We start from the raw sequence: 17,931 nt of genomic DNA, 5'->3' as shown, positions 1-17,931 counted from the left end.
CCACTTGCTTGTAACCCCTACCCTCACATGCATTCAAAATGTTCTACCCTCGATGCAGAATCTCATTTTAGGCGAAAGACTTACTTTTTAACTGTGGATATTTTTCTAAGATATAAAAATTGTTCCAACCAACTAGTGATACTAGAAATTAAGGACTTTAAAGAACCTTGAATTAAAATTAAGTACTTTTAAGGGCCCTTAATTTTCAAAATAAAAACTAAGCAGTTTTTAAGGACTTTTAAGGAGCGTGGGAACCCTGTTTTAAGATATAGGAGATTCATCTTTCTGTAAATTTAAATGTTGACTCATAGAAAAAATATTATTTGAAAACGATAGTGACTCTATATACAGAGAAACTTGTGTAAGTTGGCCACATAAGAGGTGCAATAACTTAGTGGATTACTATGGTAATGCAATCATTACAAAAATTTATAAAGGTTGATTTGATGTTCATCTATAGAAGTAAAAGAAGAAAAGGTATGAACTTAGAACAATTGTCAACAGGTTAGATTTAGATAATAAAAAATTAACAGTATACATAATATATGTATACTTACTTGATAAATTCTTGTAGTGATGTCAATAAATAATTGGTGGCATCTTTGTTTTTAGTTCCAATACTGGATAATAATAAATGGATATCATTAAAAGCCAAAATATGATCATCAAAATGTGGACGACAAATATCAAAAACTTCCTTCCACCGTTCTCCAACATTCACACCTAAATAAAATTAACATTTTTCACTTTAAAATTAATATTTTTACTTAAAAGTGTGTTTTCTTTACGATGACAAATCATAACCCTAATAGCATTCCTTTTCCACAGATTTTTATTTTTAATCACTACCACTGTTTTTAAAACATCTGTAAACACAAAGCAAAAGAAAATTGGATAAAGCACAAATGACATACCCCCCATAGTTTAGCTTCTATAAACACGAATCTTCTACAGAGTCTAAACATTAAACAGAAAGAAACAAACAAACATGAGCAAAGTGATTTAACCAATAGGAACAGAGGAACAAGTTTGAACAGGTAACAAAAGAAGAGAAATAAGAAACAGGTAAGAGGAGGTTTGATGGGAATCCCATTATGAAAAAGATTAAATTAGAATAGATTTTCAAATACTGAGAAATTGTGGGATACTAAAAAGACCAGTAACTAAATTATTATAATTTTTCAAAACACGGAACGAATCCCAGAAATCAAGTTTGGTATATGAAGAACAGAGTTTAATGATTATGGCAGAAGAAAACTCATACTTATGATTAAATTTCAAGCTTTGCATATTATTGGAATTCTAATCAATAATAATTCATATATGGGTGATTCTCACAAAACATGACAATTCGGACCAAAAATTTTTTTCAAATTTAAAGTCTTCAAAATAATCTAAATTTTTTTTTGTATACTTTTTTAGCTACACTTATTAATATCTTATAGACAGCCGTGTAGTTTATTGACATTTGCTCGAGAAAAAAAATATATAAATTCACCAAATCTTGAATGCCAGGAAAATGACATATTACCTTAGAAATTTAAAAAACAGTCATTTTAAGTTAATAGTAAGTAACTCAACTTAAGCCTTTATGTTAGATGGACCATAAATTGCTTAAATTAATTCTTTTGATCCACTGAAGAAAGAAACAAAAAAAAATTTTGTTGCTGATATGTACAGAATAAAATTGTGTATAATAATCAATCATTAAATAAATAAATAACTTTGTTTACATCCAAGCATATTACAATCATGCATAAACTTGGTATCAGGTTAATATTTGCTTTCCCTCTTTACTGTATTAACCATTAAAAAAGAATTTCTGGTAACACTTCAATGTAGTGGCATTCATAAGCCAGGAAAATGACAGCCAGGATAATGACAAATTCGCCATTTTATAGCATATAACTTTACTTTAATTTAGTATTTTGGCCGAAGACGTTTATATTCTGCAGAAAACAACAGTATTTCTTAAAATAACTCAGATAAATCTATGTAGTTTTTGTTATTAATGATTTCAAGAAGCCAGGAAAATGACAGCATAAAAACCTACTCACCTTGAAAAATTTTTTGAAATAGATTTTGATCCAGAAAATTGGTTCTTTATTCATGCAACAAGACATGTTCAGATAGGAGGGTACCTAATCAATTTATTAACATAACATATTGATTCCTGGCGCTATCTATTTTGGTTATAAATCACTAAATAAAAGTAGCCAGGAAAATGACAGATTTTCATGGGACAAACAAATTATTGACAGAAAAAAAAATTTTAAACAAAGTTTTAGTAAACAATACCCTCTGCGTATATTCTAGAAATGCTTACATAGGATAAGATAAAAAATAATTAGATTTTGAAAAATGCATGGGAAGTTTTGAAGCCAGTTATTATTGGAAATATTGTTTGGGACATGCCAGGAAAATGACATTTTGATATTCAATTAAATTTTTTCAGTATACAAAACAGTCAATGCTAGTGCAAAATCATTTTAAAATGTTAACAGCAATGCTATTTATTAATTTTTTTTTAAAAAAAGTTCTTTTAGTAATACAGTATTAGATCTTGGAGCAAGGGACAGTAAATTTCATGTTTCATGAGAATCACCCATATATATATATATACATATACAGTACAGAACCCGTTATCCGGAAATCAGAAAACCGGAAAACCAAAAAACCGGAACGAAATTCGACACATTTTGCCATTTTTTTTTAAAAATGTTTTTTTCCTCATAAGATTTTAGGATTTTTCTTTTTTTTTTGAAAGATGTTTACCTTACCATCATTTTGGAAATAATCATTAGTGTATTCCTTCATCTTTTTTTCTTCCTTTTAAGATTATTTCCACAAAAAAAATGTTTTTTTTTTTGGGCTTAACAATAAAAAAACTGCTTTTTGTAGCGATTCAGAAAACCGGAAAAATCAGTTATCCGAAATAGCAATGTTCCCGATCGTTCCGGATAATCGGTTCCCTACTGTGTGTGTATATATATATATATATATATTAATACCTATATATACTGAGGCAATATGCAAATATACAGATGGCAGTAGTATCGCATACAAAATGTATATATGGGTAGTGCAGTTACAGGACTTCTGTCCGATTTATTTATCTGAGAATGTTTCTGATGTAATTATGACCACAAGACGACAATTAATAGATTTTGAACATGGAATCGTAGTTGGAGCTAAATGCGTGTGACATTTAATTTCGGAAATATTGAGGAAATTTGACATTCCTGGATCTATTGTGTAAAGAGTGTGCCGAGTATACCAAATTTCTGGTGTTACCTTCTACCATGGAAAATGTGGTGGCCGATCGCCTGCACTTAATGACCGAAACCATTGACTTGTGCGTAGAATTGACAGTATTAACAGGTAAGTAACAAATAACTGCAAGCAAAAATGGGTGGTGGGACAGGGACGTGTCCAATAGAACAGTGCAGCGCTTTACTAACACCATGACATCACGTCCCCTATCCTTCCTAGGCTCACAACCATATTGATTGGACCCTAGAAAACTGGAATTTCTCTAACATAAAATGCAGATATCTTCCACACAGTGCTGTCTTTAAGGAATCTGGTTTAACAACTAAAATACGTCGGGTGTTTTAGGGCTTCTTAAAAGTTGACAGAACAATAACTAATAACAACAATAGCTGTACAAACAGTAACTTTCGCAACTCTTGCCAAAAATATTATACAATTGGCTTCACTACATTGGTGACGATCATTACAAAACTACTAATGCTTAGAGCATGGGAAAATTATAGACTAGGATGGGATCATAAACTGACATCTGAAATAGTGGATAAATTAAAAATTGGCTATCTAGCTTAGGATTTTTGAAATTAATTCAAATTCAGCATTATTTTCGGGGATCAATTACTAAATCAACTACAACTACTCATATGTTTAGAGATGTTAGTAGAAAAGCCTTTAGTTTTTGTGAATTTGTGTGGTTTGTTTTTGTGAATTGAATGCGAAAATGAACTTCAAATTAAATTAGTACAGGCAAAATCCTGTGTCGTTCCTCTAAAGAAGGATCTCATCACTAAAATCAAAACTGAAATGACTATTTTTTTACAATATATTTTTTAAATGTTTAAGTCATTCTAATATATAACCACTGTAACAAAAAGTAAGAAATGATATGGAATGTCTATACCTAATGAAGATTATTTGAATTAGTAATGTGGCAGAAATGGGAAAGGACTAAAATGCAAGGGACAAAATATGAATACATAAACTAGTAGATTTTTCGTATTTATCATAAAAAATAATGTAAGTGCAACAACAAGACACAAATAATGTTGTAGCCATACATAGTAGCTTACATGATTTCATATTTTGTTCTGCTTGACAAACAAAATTGCAATTATTCAACAGTTCATTACACATACAAAATCATACTGAAAATTCAGAGCATAACACATCATGCAATTTGCAATTACTGTTAAATGTTTATGTAATCTCTATCTACCCAATATTCAAAACACAAAAGATAATGAGTCTCTAAAAATGCAAAACGAATTTAAAAAATACAAAAGATGCAACAACCTGCTAATTCAAGACGATAAAGCAATGAAGTGGAATCTACTATGTCTAACATGGCACCAGATTTCATTCTATCACTAACTTCTGAATCAAATATATCTAAAGCAGCTTCACTTTCCCCCTACAAGTATAAATACCATTTTTTTTACCAAAATATTATACAGAAAAATAAAACTCTTTAAATAAGTGCTATTTAACAATAAAAAATAATAACCAAAAAGAGAGAAAAGGGAAACAAAATTTTAAAAAATGTAGATACATACATAATTTAAGCTTTAACAAAAATTGTAACTTTGAGGGTAAAGGCCACACAAAATTCATCATAAACATTGCATCTGGCTCGAGCATCACACTCTGAGTAAATGAATTGATTTTACCCAATTTAAATATACAACTGTTAGGTAAATGTTTTTATGACACAGTCAAACCTCAATGACTAAAACTTCAGTTTCAAAAAATTTTTTAATATAAAATTTTCAATCATATTTCTTATTTAATGCAAAAAAAACTAGTTTTGACAAATTGTTTTTGTTCTTCCCCTAATAATTTAGGTTTTTTTCAACAAATTCAATAAAAAAAGTTAAGTATTAAAAATAAAAAAACATCAAAGATGTTATTTAGAATAATGAATAAAGACTAATGAATAATCATTCAAAATCGTCCTGAATAATGAATAAATATTTATTCATTAGTCAAAAAAATTTTCAATAAAGAATAAATTATTTATTATTTTTAATCATTATTCTTTATTCATTAGTCAAGAGCAAATGAATAACTCCACTGCTACACAAAATTCAGCACTGAATACTATGACTGACTACAATTATGATTAACTACATAAAAAAGAACATATTAATAAGCTACTTGTAATCATGATTATAAGTAGTCACAGTTACAAGTAATAACAATTTTTGATAAAAAAAAAACTATTTTGATTATTAGTAGTCACAACAGGTGATAAAAGGGAATTATAATATAACAAATAACAGTAATAACACGTTTAGCAGTAATCATAATCCAGCGATTACAAGTAATCTTAAATACAAATAATTGTAATAATTACAACACTCATAAATATAATCATAATTTCAAGAGGGCTTGTTGGCATTGTTATCGGAAATGTTGAAAATTGAAAACTTTTTATCAAAATTTGTAAAAATCAGTTTTATTGTTTGAAAGAAAACAAAATGTTTAATCATTGTATGAAAGTGCAAGCACATAAATGTATTATACGCAGACAAATACATTTGTATATTGTATGTACGAACCTACATTGTACGTAGGCAGATACATACACTCCTATGAATTTTTGTACATACACAAGTAGGTTACCCACACAGGTATTATGTAGGGACTGTATGTAAATATGTATATATGAACATACGTTATAGAAAAAAGCTTAAGTACAGTTGTATGTACAGTGAAACTTCTTGTTATGGACACTCCTGCAAAACAAACGCCTCTCAATATGGACATATTTTTGATTCCCCGGGAAGCTTCTATGAACAAACCATAACGTACATGCTCCGCAAAACGGACACTTCCATGACCGGACGCGATAGTCATTTTTATCCTGAAACGTTATTTCTATCTCTTCAAACCAGACACTACTTTTCTAAATTTTAAACAAAAAACCTTTCTGCTTTTTCAGCAATTTTAAAGCATGTAAATTTTTGAGCCTCATCCGTAACTAAAAATATTGTGTAGCTATTTCACAACTAAAGAATCAATCTTTCTCCTGTCCCCCTGCCTTATCTTTACAAAAAAGGAGCAAAAATGATACTGCTCTTGTGAAATAATTCAGTCAGTGGCATCTTTTTATCTGGATGACACAGATTATGAGACCCCTCAAGTTGAAATGAGGTCTAAAATGCTCTCAATGCTTCTTCCCTACTGAAAATTTATTTCATTTTCTTATCAATTTGAAGACTGTATTTAACCAACTGGGGAAAAGAAAGTGAACAGAAGTATAATCTTTTAGGTGTTCATATAAATGAAACATTTATTCAGACACTTGGTAGATAATCAATTGTGAATAATTAACACCATAGGTCCTCTTGACTTACAGGTATGCATTGCTTTTTTTTTGCAAATCCTGAGAGGTTTACTTTCTAGTAGGTATTAATCATGTTTCCTAACAAGTGATAGGTAGGTGTTAAGGGATGCAAACCTAATAATTGAAACTGACTAAGGACTAAAAGTTCCTATTCGGTATCATATATCTAACTTGAATATCTGTGGGAATAGGAAAATTATATTCATTTATCTGTAGCTACATCTAGAATTAAGTATTTATACCAATTTTTTTTTATATATTCCTTTTTATCGAAATAAATATTTTGTTAAATTCAAATAAATATCTTTGTAGATTATTTATTTATATCTCTGAAAATAATCTAAAAACAATTTATGGTGTTGAACTTCATTATTAGAGTACCCTTCCTATAAACAAACAACTCTCATTAACAGACAATTTCTTCATACCCAAGAATATCCGCTTAACCGATGTTTCACTGTATTTGTAAATACAGAGGTATGTCGCATGTACATGCATTCGTTCATACATACATGCATTATACATACACAAGTACGTATATTATACACATATACATACATTGTATGCATTTACAATGTAAATATGTATTTACAATTTATGCAGATACTTCTGTACATGCAATGTATGCATGTTGCAAGTGTGTACAATGCACAAAACAATGAACACCTGAATGATTTACCCAATTATCGATAAAATTTCATAGAAAATAAAATCGGATTTAATTAATAGTGAAGCGAAGATATTAGTGAATTTTTTCTTTTAGGAAAAAAGTTATATTATCCACACAAAAAAACTATATTTTCTTTTTTGTATTCTTTGCGTTCTATGTATGGTTTAAATTTGCAATGCCATTTCTCAAAATTAATTTATGCATCACTATTTAAAATAAAAAAAATTTTCTGTGAGTTTCATAATGAGTCTTATGAGAAATATATGTTTATTCTTGAACCATTTCAATATATAGGAAGTGCTCATTACAACTGTACTTTACTCGACATTTAATGATTACTTATATTGCTGTTTTACAATATTATTCTATACTTTACCCACCATATTCTCCAGAACTGGTGCCTTCGAATTATTATTTGTTCCGCTCACTGCAAAATGTTTTGGACTGTAAAACCTTTACTTCAAATGAAGAGGTCAAAAATCACCTGGATCAGTTTTTTGCCAGCAAAGACCAAAAAGTTTATGAGGGTGGAATCATGTTACTACCAGAAAGATGGCAAAAGGTGTTGGACCAGAAAGGCCAATATATAATTTAATAAAATATTCATTCATTACACGAAAATTGTCTTTCATTTTCCTCCCAAAAAAACTAAATTATTTTCCAAACAAAACAATAGATACAAAATGAAGAAGAAAAAAAATTTTATATAACTGATGTATTTTAAAAGATACACATAATACACACATTTTGCATGCTACTCTAATGAAAACAAAAACAATTTTTATAACATATTTCTATGATTACAAAGTTATATGTAATTTGTCTCTGATGACTATTCTCTGTTCAAATGTAAGATCTGATAACCTATTGCTTTTTAGTAAATTTGTCATAGTAGCATAGGTAAATAAACTTTCCACAGGTGCAGAAGACGGAAGAGGCGTGTTAAATCTCATAAATACAGATTTAATCGGTTCATAATAGTTCAATATTTGTGCATTATTTCTTCCGTCATTGAAAAAATTTGTTTCCTGCATTTCGGCTTCAGAGGTACAGGTCGGCTTCAGGCCTGTATAGTTCTTTCTTCTCCAAAGAAAAAAAAGTCATTGGTACAGTTATTCATGAAATTGAATTTCATCTGTTTTTATTTCATTTGTATCATAGAATCTTCATTTGTATTTTTATTGGTAATTCCAGAGAAACATTATCTTTAAGAGCAGTTAGTAATTTGTCATGTTTTTCCTTTGACATGCAAGAAAACCATCTGTTTTTAAACTTAGGATAAGTAAAAGCTGCTATTGCAGCATTTATTGATTCTGTAGAAGAAAAAATAAAAATATGTTCAAATCGCCTATTGAGATTTTCAAGGAGACTTTGTGCTATTGATTTACAATATCTAAATTCTTGCATGTTCAATTGTTCTAATTTGCGTTTAAGTGCCACTAACGTGGGTACGAGAACTCCATAGTATGCAAACGTTTCAGCTTGCAATATATCTAAAGCTTCTGCGATAGGCCTAGTATAAGTTAGATGTTTCTCAATGTATCTGATTTCTTCATCAAAAATAAAAACTATAATTTTCAAAGCCTAAAATAAAAGTCCAAATTTTGATTGGAATTGCAGAATTTTTCCTAGCACATGATACAGTTAATTCCTTCGAGTTTCCCATGGGTGTGGAAGTGTAAAACCTAATAAACTAATTACAATTTCTGTAACTTTTGGGCAAACTACTGCTCTACATAATACGTTGCATTTGTTTATGACATTCATATGCGTACGCCACAAACAATTTGATGCCCTTCATTAAGTCAGCAAATGAAATAAGATTTAATGTGTGTACTACATCTTATATGTTTGGGAAGGTATGGTAACTGCGGATTTGTTTTGTCATTTTCTACGCTGTTGGTTACATTAATTTCAGTAAAGGAAATTTCATCATTTGAATCAGTGTTTAAAAACATACCATTGTCTTTACTGATACATGCTCATCACTAATCTCATGTTACCTAATTGCTAGCATGTTATTACATAAATATATATTTACAGTACCTGTCAAAAGTTTAGACTCACTTGTATATTTTTCAGAACTTTCAAAAATAATTATATATTTCTAGCTTAAACTTGCAATTTATCAAATATGAACATCAACAAACTTCACAAAATCCTATTTTCATTTAAAACTGTTCATTATTTTTTCATTTTGTATCTATTCTGTAATTGATTACGAAATGAACAAAAGTGCATGTGAATACTTATTCTATAAAAAGTGTAATTTATTTTTAAAAAATTCATTAATTTTAATTTATAAACATTTTACTTTTCCTCTTCTTTTGTAAGGTTCATTATAAGCTAATTTCATGCGCATAACACACTTAAAATATTGATATAATAGCCTTAATTTGCCAGAATAACTTGGACATATTAATAACAAAAGTTAACATTTTTTTATACAATTTATTACAGAAATATGGGTCAAATGCTAGATATAAGTGCATAAACAGGTTAAGTTATTATTGCACTTCATGGTTAAGGCTATTAAAGTAGACAAATTGGCCTTAAAAACTAATGTTTCCCACAACACCCCATTTGTCAGAACTTTGCAAAAGAAGAATGAAACTGACCAAAATAAGAGCCATCAACAGTCCGGGAGACCTAGAATAATATGCAAACATGAGGATACGTTTATCTGCACTCAAAGTAAGCGGCAGCGGTCTCGAACAACACCAGATATCCGTGAGAAATTGAGGATTACTAGGCAGGTGGCTGAGTGGTAGCGCTTCGCGCTGTCGTGCCACAGGTCCCTGGTTCGATCCTCGGGCCTCGAAATTGTGTGGAAACTACATTGCATCAAAAAAAAGTACTGAAAGAAAAAAGTACTGAAATACGTGGATTGGTCCCCTCAATCCTCCGATATAAATCCTATTGAGCTATTGGGGGTGAACTAAATAGAATTGTTAGAAAAATGCGATGTACCAATCAAACCAAATTTTGGAAATCTTTACTTAGTTGCTGGAATCAGATCTCAACTAGAACATTACAAAAGCTAATAGAAAGAATGTCAAAAATATGCACTGCTGTGATTAAGGCTAAAGGAGTATATTTCAAATAATCCAAGATTGGATGAAATTCATAAGTTATATATAAAATATTATAGCATACCTTATCGCATAAGTGTATCTATAAATATCCTATGTCAAAATAGGATATTTATAGATACACTTAAAGTCAAGTTAATTTGTTGCGATTTTCAGTTTAAAAACTTTGCTATTTGTTCAATTTTAAAAATTCAGGAGTGAATCTAAACTTTTGTACTGTGTATATATATATATATGGGCAATTCCATGAAAGTGTCAACTTTTAAGTGAAATTTCTTTTTTATGAATTGCATATTTAAATTTTAAAAATATGTTCAAAAATAGCCAAGTCTACATATTACTGTTTAATTTTTGATAATTTAAAGTTTTTTGAATCTGGCAGCATTCTAAAGTAATCACATGGCTTCACATTTGTGCTCAAATTGTTTTCTTGAAAAATACTTATAAAATAAAAGAAATGTATCTTTCTTTTGCAATATTTTTATAAAAATATGCATATAGTACAAAATTTAAACATTTAAAACATAGCCTTTAAGTCATTTTAAGTTTAATATATTAAATAAAAGTAACTTTTTTTTGTGTCATTCCGTCACATGTTTTAGTATATTTTTTTAAATAGCAACTGCGTTTTTGAATGAAAATGTGTATATTTTGGAATATAAAGCAGATGTGACATAAGAATCAATGAGAAATTGTAAAATTCTATGCATTTGATTATTAACTTCCAATAATTAGCGTGACGGAATGACACATCTTCGGCGATGGAATGACAAAACGAGTCCTTGAGAAGCTTAGTCAAAAACTAGGGAATTATTTTTTTTTCAGTTAACCTAATGGCTAAAACAGCTGTTGAAAGACAGATAAAATGTTGAAAAAGACCAAGATCCCCATGATATGATGAAGAAAAAAAAACAGAGAAAGAAAGGCAGAGAAGAAAGCTTCCGCGACAAAAGTTAGACTTAAAAAACTCAGAAGTGCAAACGCTGTTGTGCGGAGATTGTGTAAACAAAGAAAAAATCAAATTCTACCAATCTCTTCACATACAAATAATTTAAATTCCCTATACAAATTCCTGCAGAGTCTTGGTAAAGCCATAAAAAAAATTGTACACTCACCATAAAAAAAATTGTACACTCACTTCCAAAATCACCAATAGAGGTAAAAAAATTAATTCGGTCTTTATGTGAGAAGTATTTAACATCGAACTCAAAAGAAACTAAGTGAGAAAAGTAATGTTGATGAGCTGTTTAATTTGGTTAAAAAAAAAATTTACTGTCGAGATGATGTTAGTTACAAGCCCCCAAGTATGAAGGATTCAGTCATAATACAAACTCTGACAGAGTAACGAAGAGTGCAGATGCAATATATACTTATGGCCTTAAAAGAGGCTTTTCATAAAGAAGCATATATTGATGTAAAGTGTGTCTTATCTCATTTTTGTTCTTATTCTCATTTTTGTTAAGTGTATTTCATTAATACCTCACAGCACATGCACCTATAAATACCATGTAATTGTGATGTTGTTCTAAAAGGCCAAACAAGATGTTGGCTACTGTAAAACGGTACATAATATGTAAAAGAATTTTATGATTTCATAAAGTCGAAGCAACAAATCGTTGAAGCTTTGTTTTTGTCCAGCTATTCTATTTAAGAGAGGGCAAAAGAGAATGACTTCAGCTAGACAATTGCTACATTAGCATTGCCAGGAACAAGAGACCTGCACTAGATGCTCATGTAGTTGAGAAGCGAATCATCAAAATTGGAATGCTTTTTAATTTTAACCAAAACCAAGTGTATGATTTGAAAAGCCACTGTTTTGAAGAGGAAATGGAAAATATGATTGAAGAGTATGCGGTCGGCTCTTTAATCATTGTCCCATACTGCGAAAAAAAAGAAGGCACATTTATATGTAGCGCAAATTACTTTGATAAACAAAGACGATTTAGATGTTAAAGTATTTAAAGAACATGGGACAAAAATTGATTTATGCATAAATTTCCTGAGAACGAAGATAAGATGTGACATTGGCAAGTTAGATATAAAACCTCTTCTGAGACAACCTAATTTTCAAATTGTTGAAATTTTAACTGATTCTTATGTAAATATTAATCCTGTTTATCTGTTACATTCTGTTTATCATTTACATATTAATAAAACATTTTTTAAATGAAGACTTTCTTCCACTAAACTTTTTGTCATTCCGTCACGGTCATTCCGTCACAGCAAATAGATGTTAATAACTGATAGCCAACCTGAGGTTCATTTTCCAAATTCACAATTTACATTGCTTACCCATTATACTAAAAGTAAAAAATAGTTCAGGAAAATAATAGTTGCAAAATTCACAGAAACTACCAGTTCTAAGCGGCATGCCGAAAGCTTGGTTGCCAAAATGTCATTCCGTCACACACGTAAAAAGTTCATAAAATTAAAAATAAAAAAAAATAAAAAATTCTTTTTTTTTTAGTTTATGAATCACATTATACCAATAATAATGATATGCATGAGAAAAAAACATGTTTATTTGAAATTAGATGCATAGAAACTTCAATTAATTGTCATCATGCAAGTCAAAATGTCATTCCGTCACATATGGAATTGCCCATATATATATATATATATATATATATATATATACATATACATATATATATATATATAGTGTTGGTTTATTAAATATACCTTTTAAGTTATCATGATTCGTCAATTGGGATACCTCGTTAAAGATGCATGCAGCTTAACAGTAGGTATGAACATACAATGTACATTTCTACGTACAAAAGTGCATGTATATGCGTGAATACAAAATACATACCATTTATGTATGTACGTGTGTGTTTATTGTACGTATGTTGTATGCAATTCAATGTTAAAAAGTTTTAATTTAGTAAACCAAACAATAGAATTCATTTAGATATACAATACATGTATTGTCATAAAATGTAATCAATTACCAACGATTCTGATAATAATGTAATCAATCCCACCTGAAATTAGGACAACATTTAATAGTGCTGTTATCATATATATTTCAATTACTTAGAGTATTTGTAAATGTTAGGCTATGATCACTGAGAATTATGATTACTTGTATTTATACTTCATGATGACACATAATTTCTGACAACAATCCTAGGGTTTAATTACTTATAATACTGATTATTTGCAATCACTTTTTGTTGTGATAAACAATCATAACTGTTTATAATGAGAAATAATTATTTGTTACCATGATGATTACTTGTAATTATGATTACAAGATGTTGATTACAATGTAATCATTATTATCTGTAATTAATTACATTTGTTTGATGACATATCGGCGGGAAAGTTGCAGTAAAATGACATGATATTTTAATTTTGTTCCCAATATTCAAAAAAGTATTCAGAAAATTTAGTGAAGACTAATAAATTTATTCATCAATCATTATTCAAAAATAATGACTCAATTTTCATGTGAATAATCATTCAGAATAAATTTATTCTGTCTAAGTTTAGTCATGAGTAAAATTTCCATGAATGATGTCCAACACTGGAAAACATACATTTTCAAAAATAAAAAAAATACAAAAACTATTCAAAAATAGGCTAGGAAAACCTTGAATAAACTTTAAAGGAAGGAACATAACGACTGCAAGGAATGTGACGCAAACAAAATTCCTACTAATCTGTCAAGAGGGGAATTAAAATCCTTGTTCAAATTATACCTTCAGTCAGTTACTATGACCTATACTTCCTATTATTTATATTCTCCAGTTTTTTGACAGGGAATGAGAAATGAACAGGAATAAAGAAAGTGGTCATCAGAGCAACAGTATTGGGTGAGTTGTGGAGAGTATAGACTTAGGAAGTCTATTGGGAAAAGATGGTTTTTATTGGGTCATAATTTTTGCAATGAGGATCAAGTGAGATAAGGGTATTGGCAACATTTTGATAAAGATTGTGGTGGTAATCGTCTACCAATTTCACGTTAAAACCCCCCATTGATTTCATATTAGGGTGCATTCTGGGAAAAATCCTTATAAAACAGACAAAATAAAAGCAGAGAACATCATGAAAGTGATCCCAAAGAATAGATTCTTTATGATGTTAAAAAAAAAGGTTGGTGATGGCAAAGTTTTCAACAACTTAGTTTTTTTTTTTTTTAACTTTAAAATTTTATCATTTAAGTCACGTCTATATATTTGTAATTTTTAAATTTATAAGCACCACACCAATCACAACTGAAATTAGGGTGCATAAAACTAATAGTTTTTACTACAAAAAATAACAAGCATAGTAAATATTAACAATGAGTTTACTTTGTAAGAATTAGGCCTGTTTGAGCCTTGTTATATAATATCTATATTACTTTCTTTTAGCATTTAATATATAGGTCAGAAAATTCAAGATCATTATACAATAACAAAATAAATTAAACAAGGTCTACAAGGTTTCCAAAATTTTATATATAATGTCCCCTATTGAAAATATTGTATTAGAGTTTAATGAAAAGTGTGTTTCTACACAATTCTTCAGGGACTAAATAAAGAGCACAATGCACTATTAACAAAAACAACTATACCACTAAATAGCATACTATGGTATTATAAGTATATTTTGCTGAACATATTTTCCAATATTACAAAATCTTACCTTTTCTATATAATACAAAGCCCAGTGCCAAAAATTATGGCATGCTAACAAACCACAGACCTGTAACATTTAAAAGGAAGAGTTCAATTTTATGATATTTATTAAAAGAATATTTTAGATCTAACTAACCAGCACCACACTAAATTCATAAGTAATTCAAGGATACTTCATTCAATAAACCAATACAAATTTTGAAAAACTACCTAATTCTTTTTCCCATACTGTTTTCAACCGTATAGATAAATTAATAAAAAGTATTTTTATACATATTTTTTTTCAAAAATAATCATTTGCAGAAATTAATGTCAATGTTTTCACTTACTTCAATATGCTTTTTAAGGAAGGAAAAAAAAATTTTTACATAAGTCTTAAAAGCAAAATTAAGGAAATAAGGATGCAATTAATAAAGGAAAAAATGAAAACTCAAATGGAATTAAAGGATGATAAAAAAATAATTTAAAAAATTTAAACACAGGGCTGGAAAATTATAAATTAAATTAACCATTTTTAGACAAAGTTCTTAAAATTGTGACAATTTAAAAGGATGATTTTTGTAGAAAATATTGACTTCAAAAAACTTAAATCTTGAGAAGCAAAATTGGAAAATGATTAAAATATCCTTAGTAACATAATAGTTCAATCATATTTTCAAATAAAACTTGAAATTTACACTGTCATTTTCAGAAAAGATTATCACCAAACACTGATTCAGCCCCCCATCAAATTTTGACAAAAAAAATTTTTTTTTTAAAGGGAGTGTTTAAATGATACCAGCCGTAAGATGCCAACTCTAGTTGGTTAAATTACATGCCTTATCAAAAATATTTTTTATCATAATAATGGGATAGATACACAATATAATTACAAAAATAGATTTCTAAAATATATTTAGTAACTGCATTTTAATCTGTTTGATTTTTGTAAAATGTCAGCACAATTGTAACTTGTAAATTAAGAATGCTCATAAATCGTTTAAACAATAAACAAATAAAATTATGATAAACGAAATATTAATATGAAATTCAATGCATTTATTACAGATTTACAAGCACATTTAATTATGTCAGTTTTATAATTTTCTTCATTAACATTACAAACCGGGAATGAAACAAGAAATCTTTGCTTTCCTAAAACGAAAACAAAACTAAGCAACTCAATATTAAACCAGTAATTTCTCACCCCCTAAGAAAACTAAGCCATTCCTCGATTTTCTACTCTTTATTCACTTATCTTTTTTCTACCCCTCCATATCTGTTGTCATTATCGGAGAATGAAACAAACTGAATTCTATCATCTGCTTGAATAATAAGAAAGCAATGCTCTTTCCTTTTTTTTACTATTCATTCTCTCACCATTTCCCCCCCCCCCCCCCATTTATCCTTTTCCATTTCATCTAGTGTCGTCAATTTATAGTTTTGTCAATTTACTTCGTATTTATTCATCCAAAATCGCATACTGTAAGGAAAATAAGCACCTTCCCTTACTACTGGCGACCCAAACGTGATATGATCATGTCTATGTCGATGGGCGGTCCACATTGAACAGTTGACTAGCTATTTGTGACTGCTATTGTTTCCCGAAATACTTGCTGATTTTTTAAATTCACAAGGCTTTAAACAGTGATGTGCCTTGTTTCCAAATTTATAATGGTACCAACATAGCTTATAACGAGAAGATTGGGGGTTGGGATCTCGAACGGTCTCGAGCATTTACAGATTTATTTTGAGATCTACCCCTTGCGATGATTCATCGCAAGGGGTAGAGGATTCATGTGATGATTCATCACAAATTTCCTTGTCAATTCTGCAATACTAATCTCCAAGGAATTAATATTTTCGTTATTAGTGTTATTATGTTCAAAACTTTTATCGATACTCTATTCACTGTACATGATTCTGTTGAGCTAAATATACCAATGATTTTATCTGCCATCTCGGCAATTTTGCCCAAAGAATCAGAGTTTAGAGATAATATCGCTTGAACCTGCCGAGGTAACCTCTGTAGCCAAAGTGATTTTAATAATTCTTCAGAAATGAAAAGTTCAGCCAAACCTTTCATTTGTCGTAACGAGTCAGATGGACGTTTATCGCCAAGATTAAGTTCAGTCAGTACCTTTTTCAACCTGGCTTCTTCAGTATCTGTTAATCTATTCATCAAAGCATTTTTTAAAGTATCATATTTTCCATTCATTGGCAGGTTGGACAAAATATCCACAACAAAATCTAAGACATTTTCTTCAGAGACAATGACAATGTTATACTTAGTTAAAACATGAGTAATATTGCCGTTAACAAACGGTGCTTTGAGTTGTAAAAACCATAATTTAGGTTTATGTCGCCAAAAAATTGGTGTTTTATCGCCACTTTGTTTACTTCTAAATTCACATTATCTTGAGTTGATGAATTTATATAATCATTTGTGCCTTCCTCCATGTTTAATATCAAGTTAAAAAAGAAAATAATAATGATATTTAAATACACCTTGATATAATGATATTTGAATACAAACCTTTTTTCATCCAATTAAATTCTTTGCAATTTTGAAGTAATCACGTCCTGTGGTCACCAGTTGTGTGGGGAGTAGATATCGACAATGCCTACCTTCATCTATCAGAAGGTACCTCAAGATTGAATCGAGTTCGTGTGTCTTATATACTAGTGAATTGGTGTTAAATAATCGTAGTGGTAGTTACGCCACACCAGTATAGATACGATACTTTTTAAAAAAATCACAACTTATCTATAAATGTTTAATGTTGAGTTAAGCAAAGTTAAAAAGCTAAAATGTTTTTCATTCAATTGAACAATAATTGGGTTTGGCTTATTGCCAATTAAAAAAATAAAAAGAAGGATTCAGAAAAAATGTATTTTAAGTTTAATAAAGACATAATAAGTGAATCATAGTACTAGATAAAGTTT

General features: G+C 29.4%; 1 protein-coding gene across 1 annotated transcript in view; it reads right to left on the bottom strand.

Annotated features, from left to right (window-relative positions):
* The window catches only part of LOC107446430 (tetratricopeptide repeat protein 38), a 58,960-nt gene that overhangs the window by 21,850 nt on the left and 19,179 nt on the right, over positions 1-17,931 (bottom strand). The window contains exons 8-10 of the mRNA XM_016061070.4: positions 15,014-15,073; positions 4,564-4,681; positions 558-723 (exon numbers count right to left, since the gene is read on the bottom strand). Coding sequence (XP_015916556.1) covers positions 558-723; positions 4,564-4,681; positions 15,014-15,073 — 344 coding nt within the window. The remainder of the gene's footprint in view (positions 1-557; positions 724-4,563; positions 4,682-15,013; positions 15,074-17,931) is intronic.

The sequence above is a fragment of the Parasteatoda tepidariorum genome, chromosome 11, assembly GCF_982258835.1.
Source record: "Parasteatoda tepidariorum strain Cologne lab strain chromosome 11, Ptep-v5.0, whole genome shotgun sequence".
Taxonomy (NCBI): domain Eukaryota; kingdom Metazoa; phylum Arthropoda; class Arachnida; order Araneae; family Theridiidae; genus Parasteatoda; species Parasteatoda tepidariorum.
Note: the sequence above shows the minus strand (reverse complement) of the source record. Positions and strands in the feature narration are given on the sequence as shown.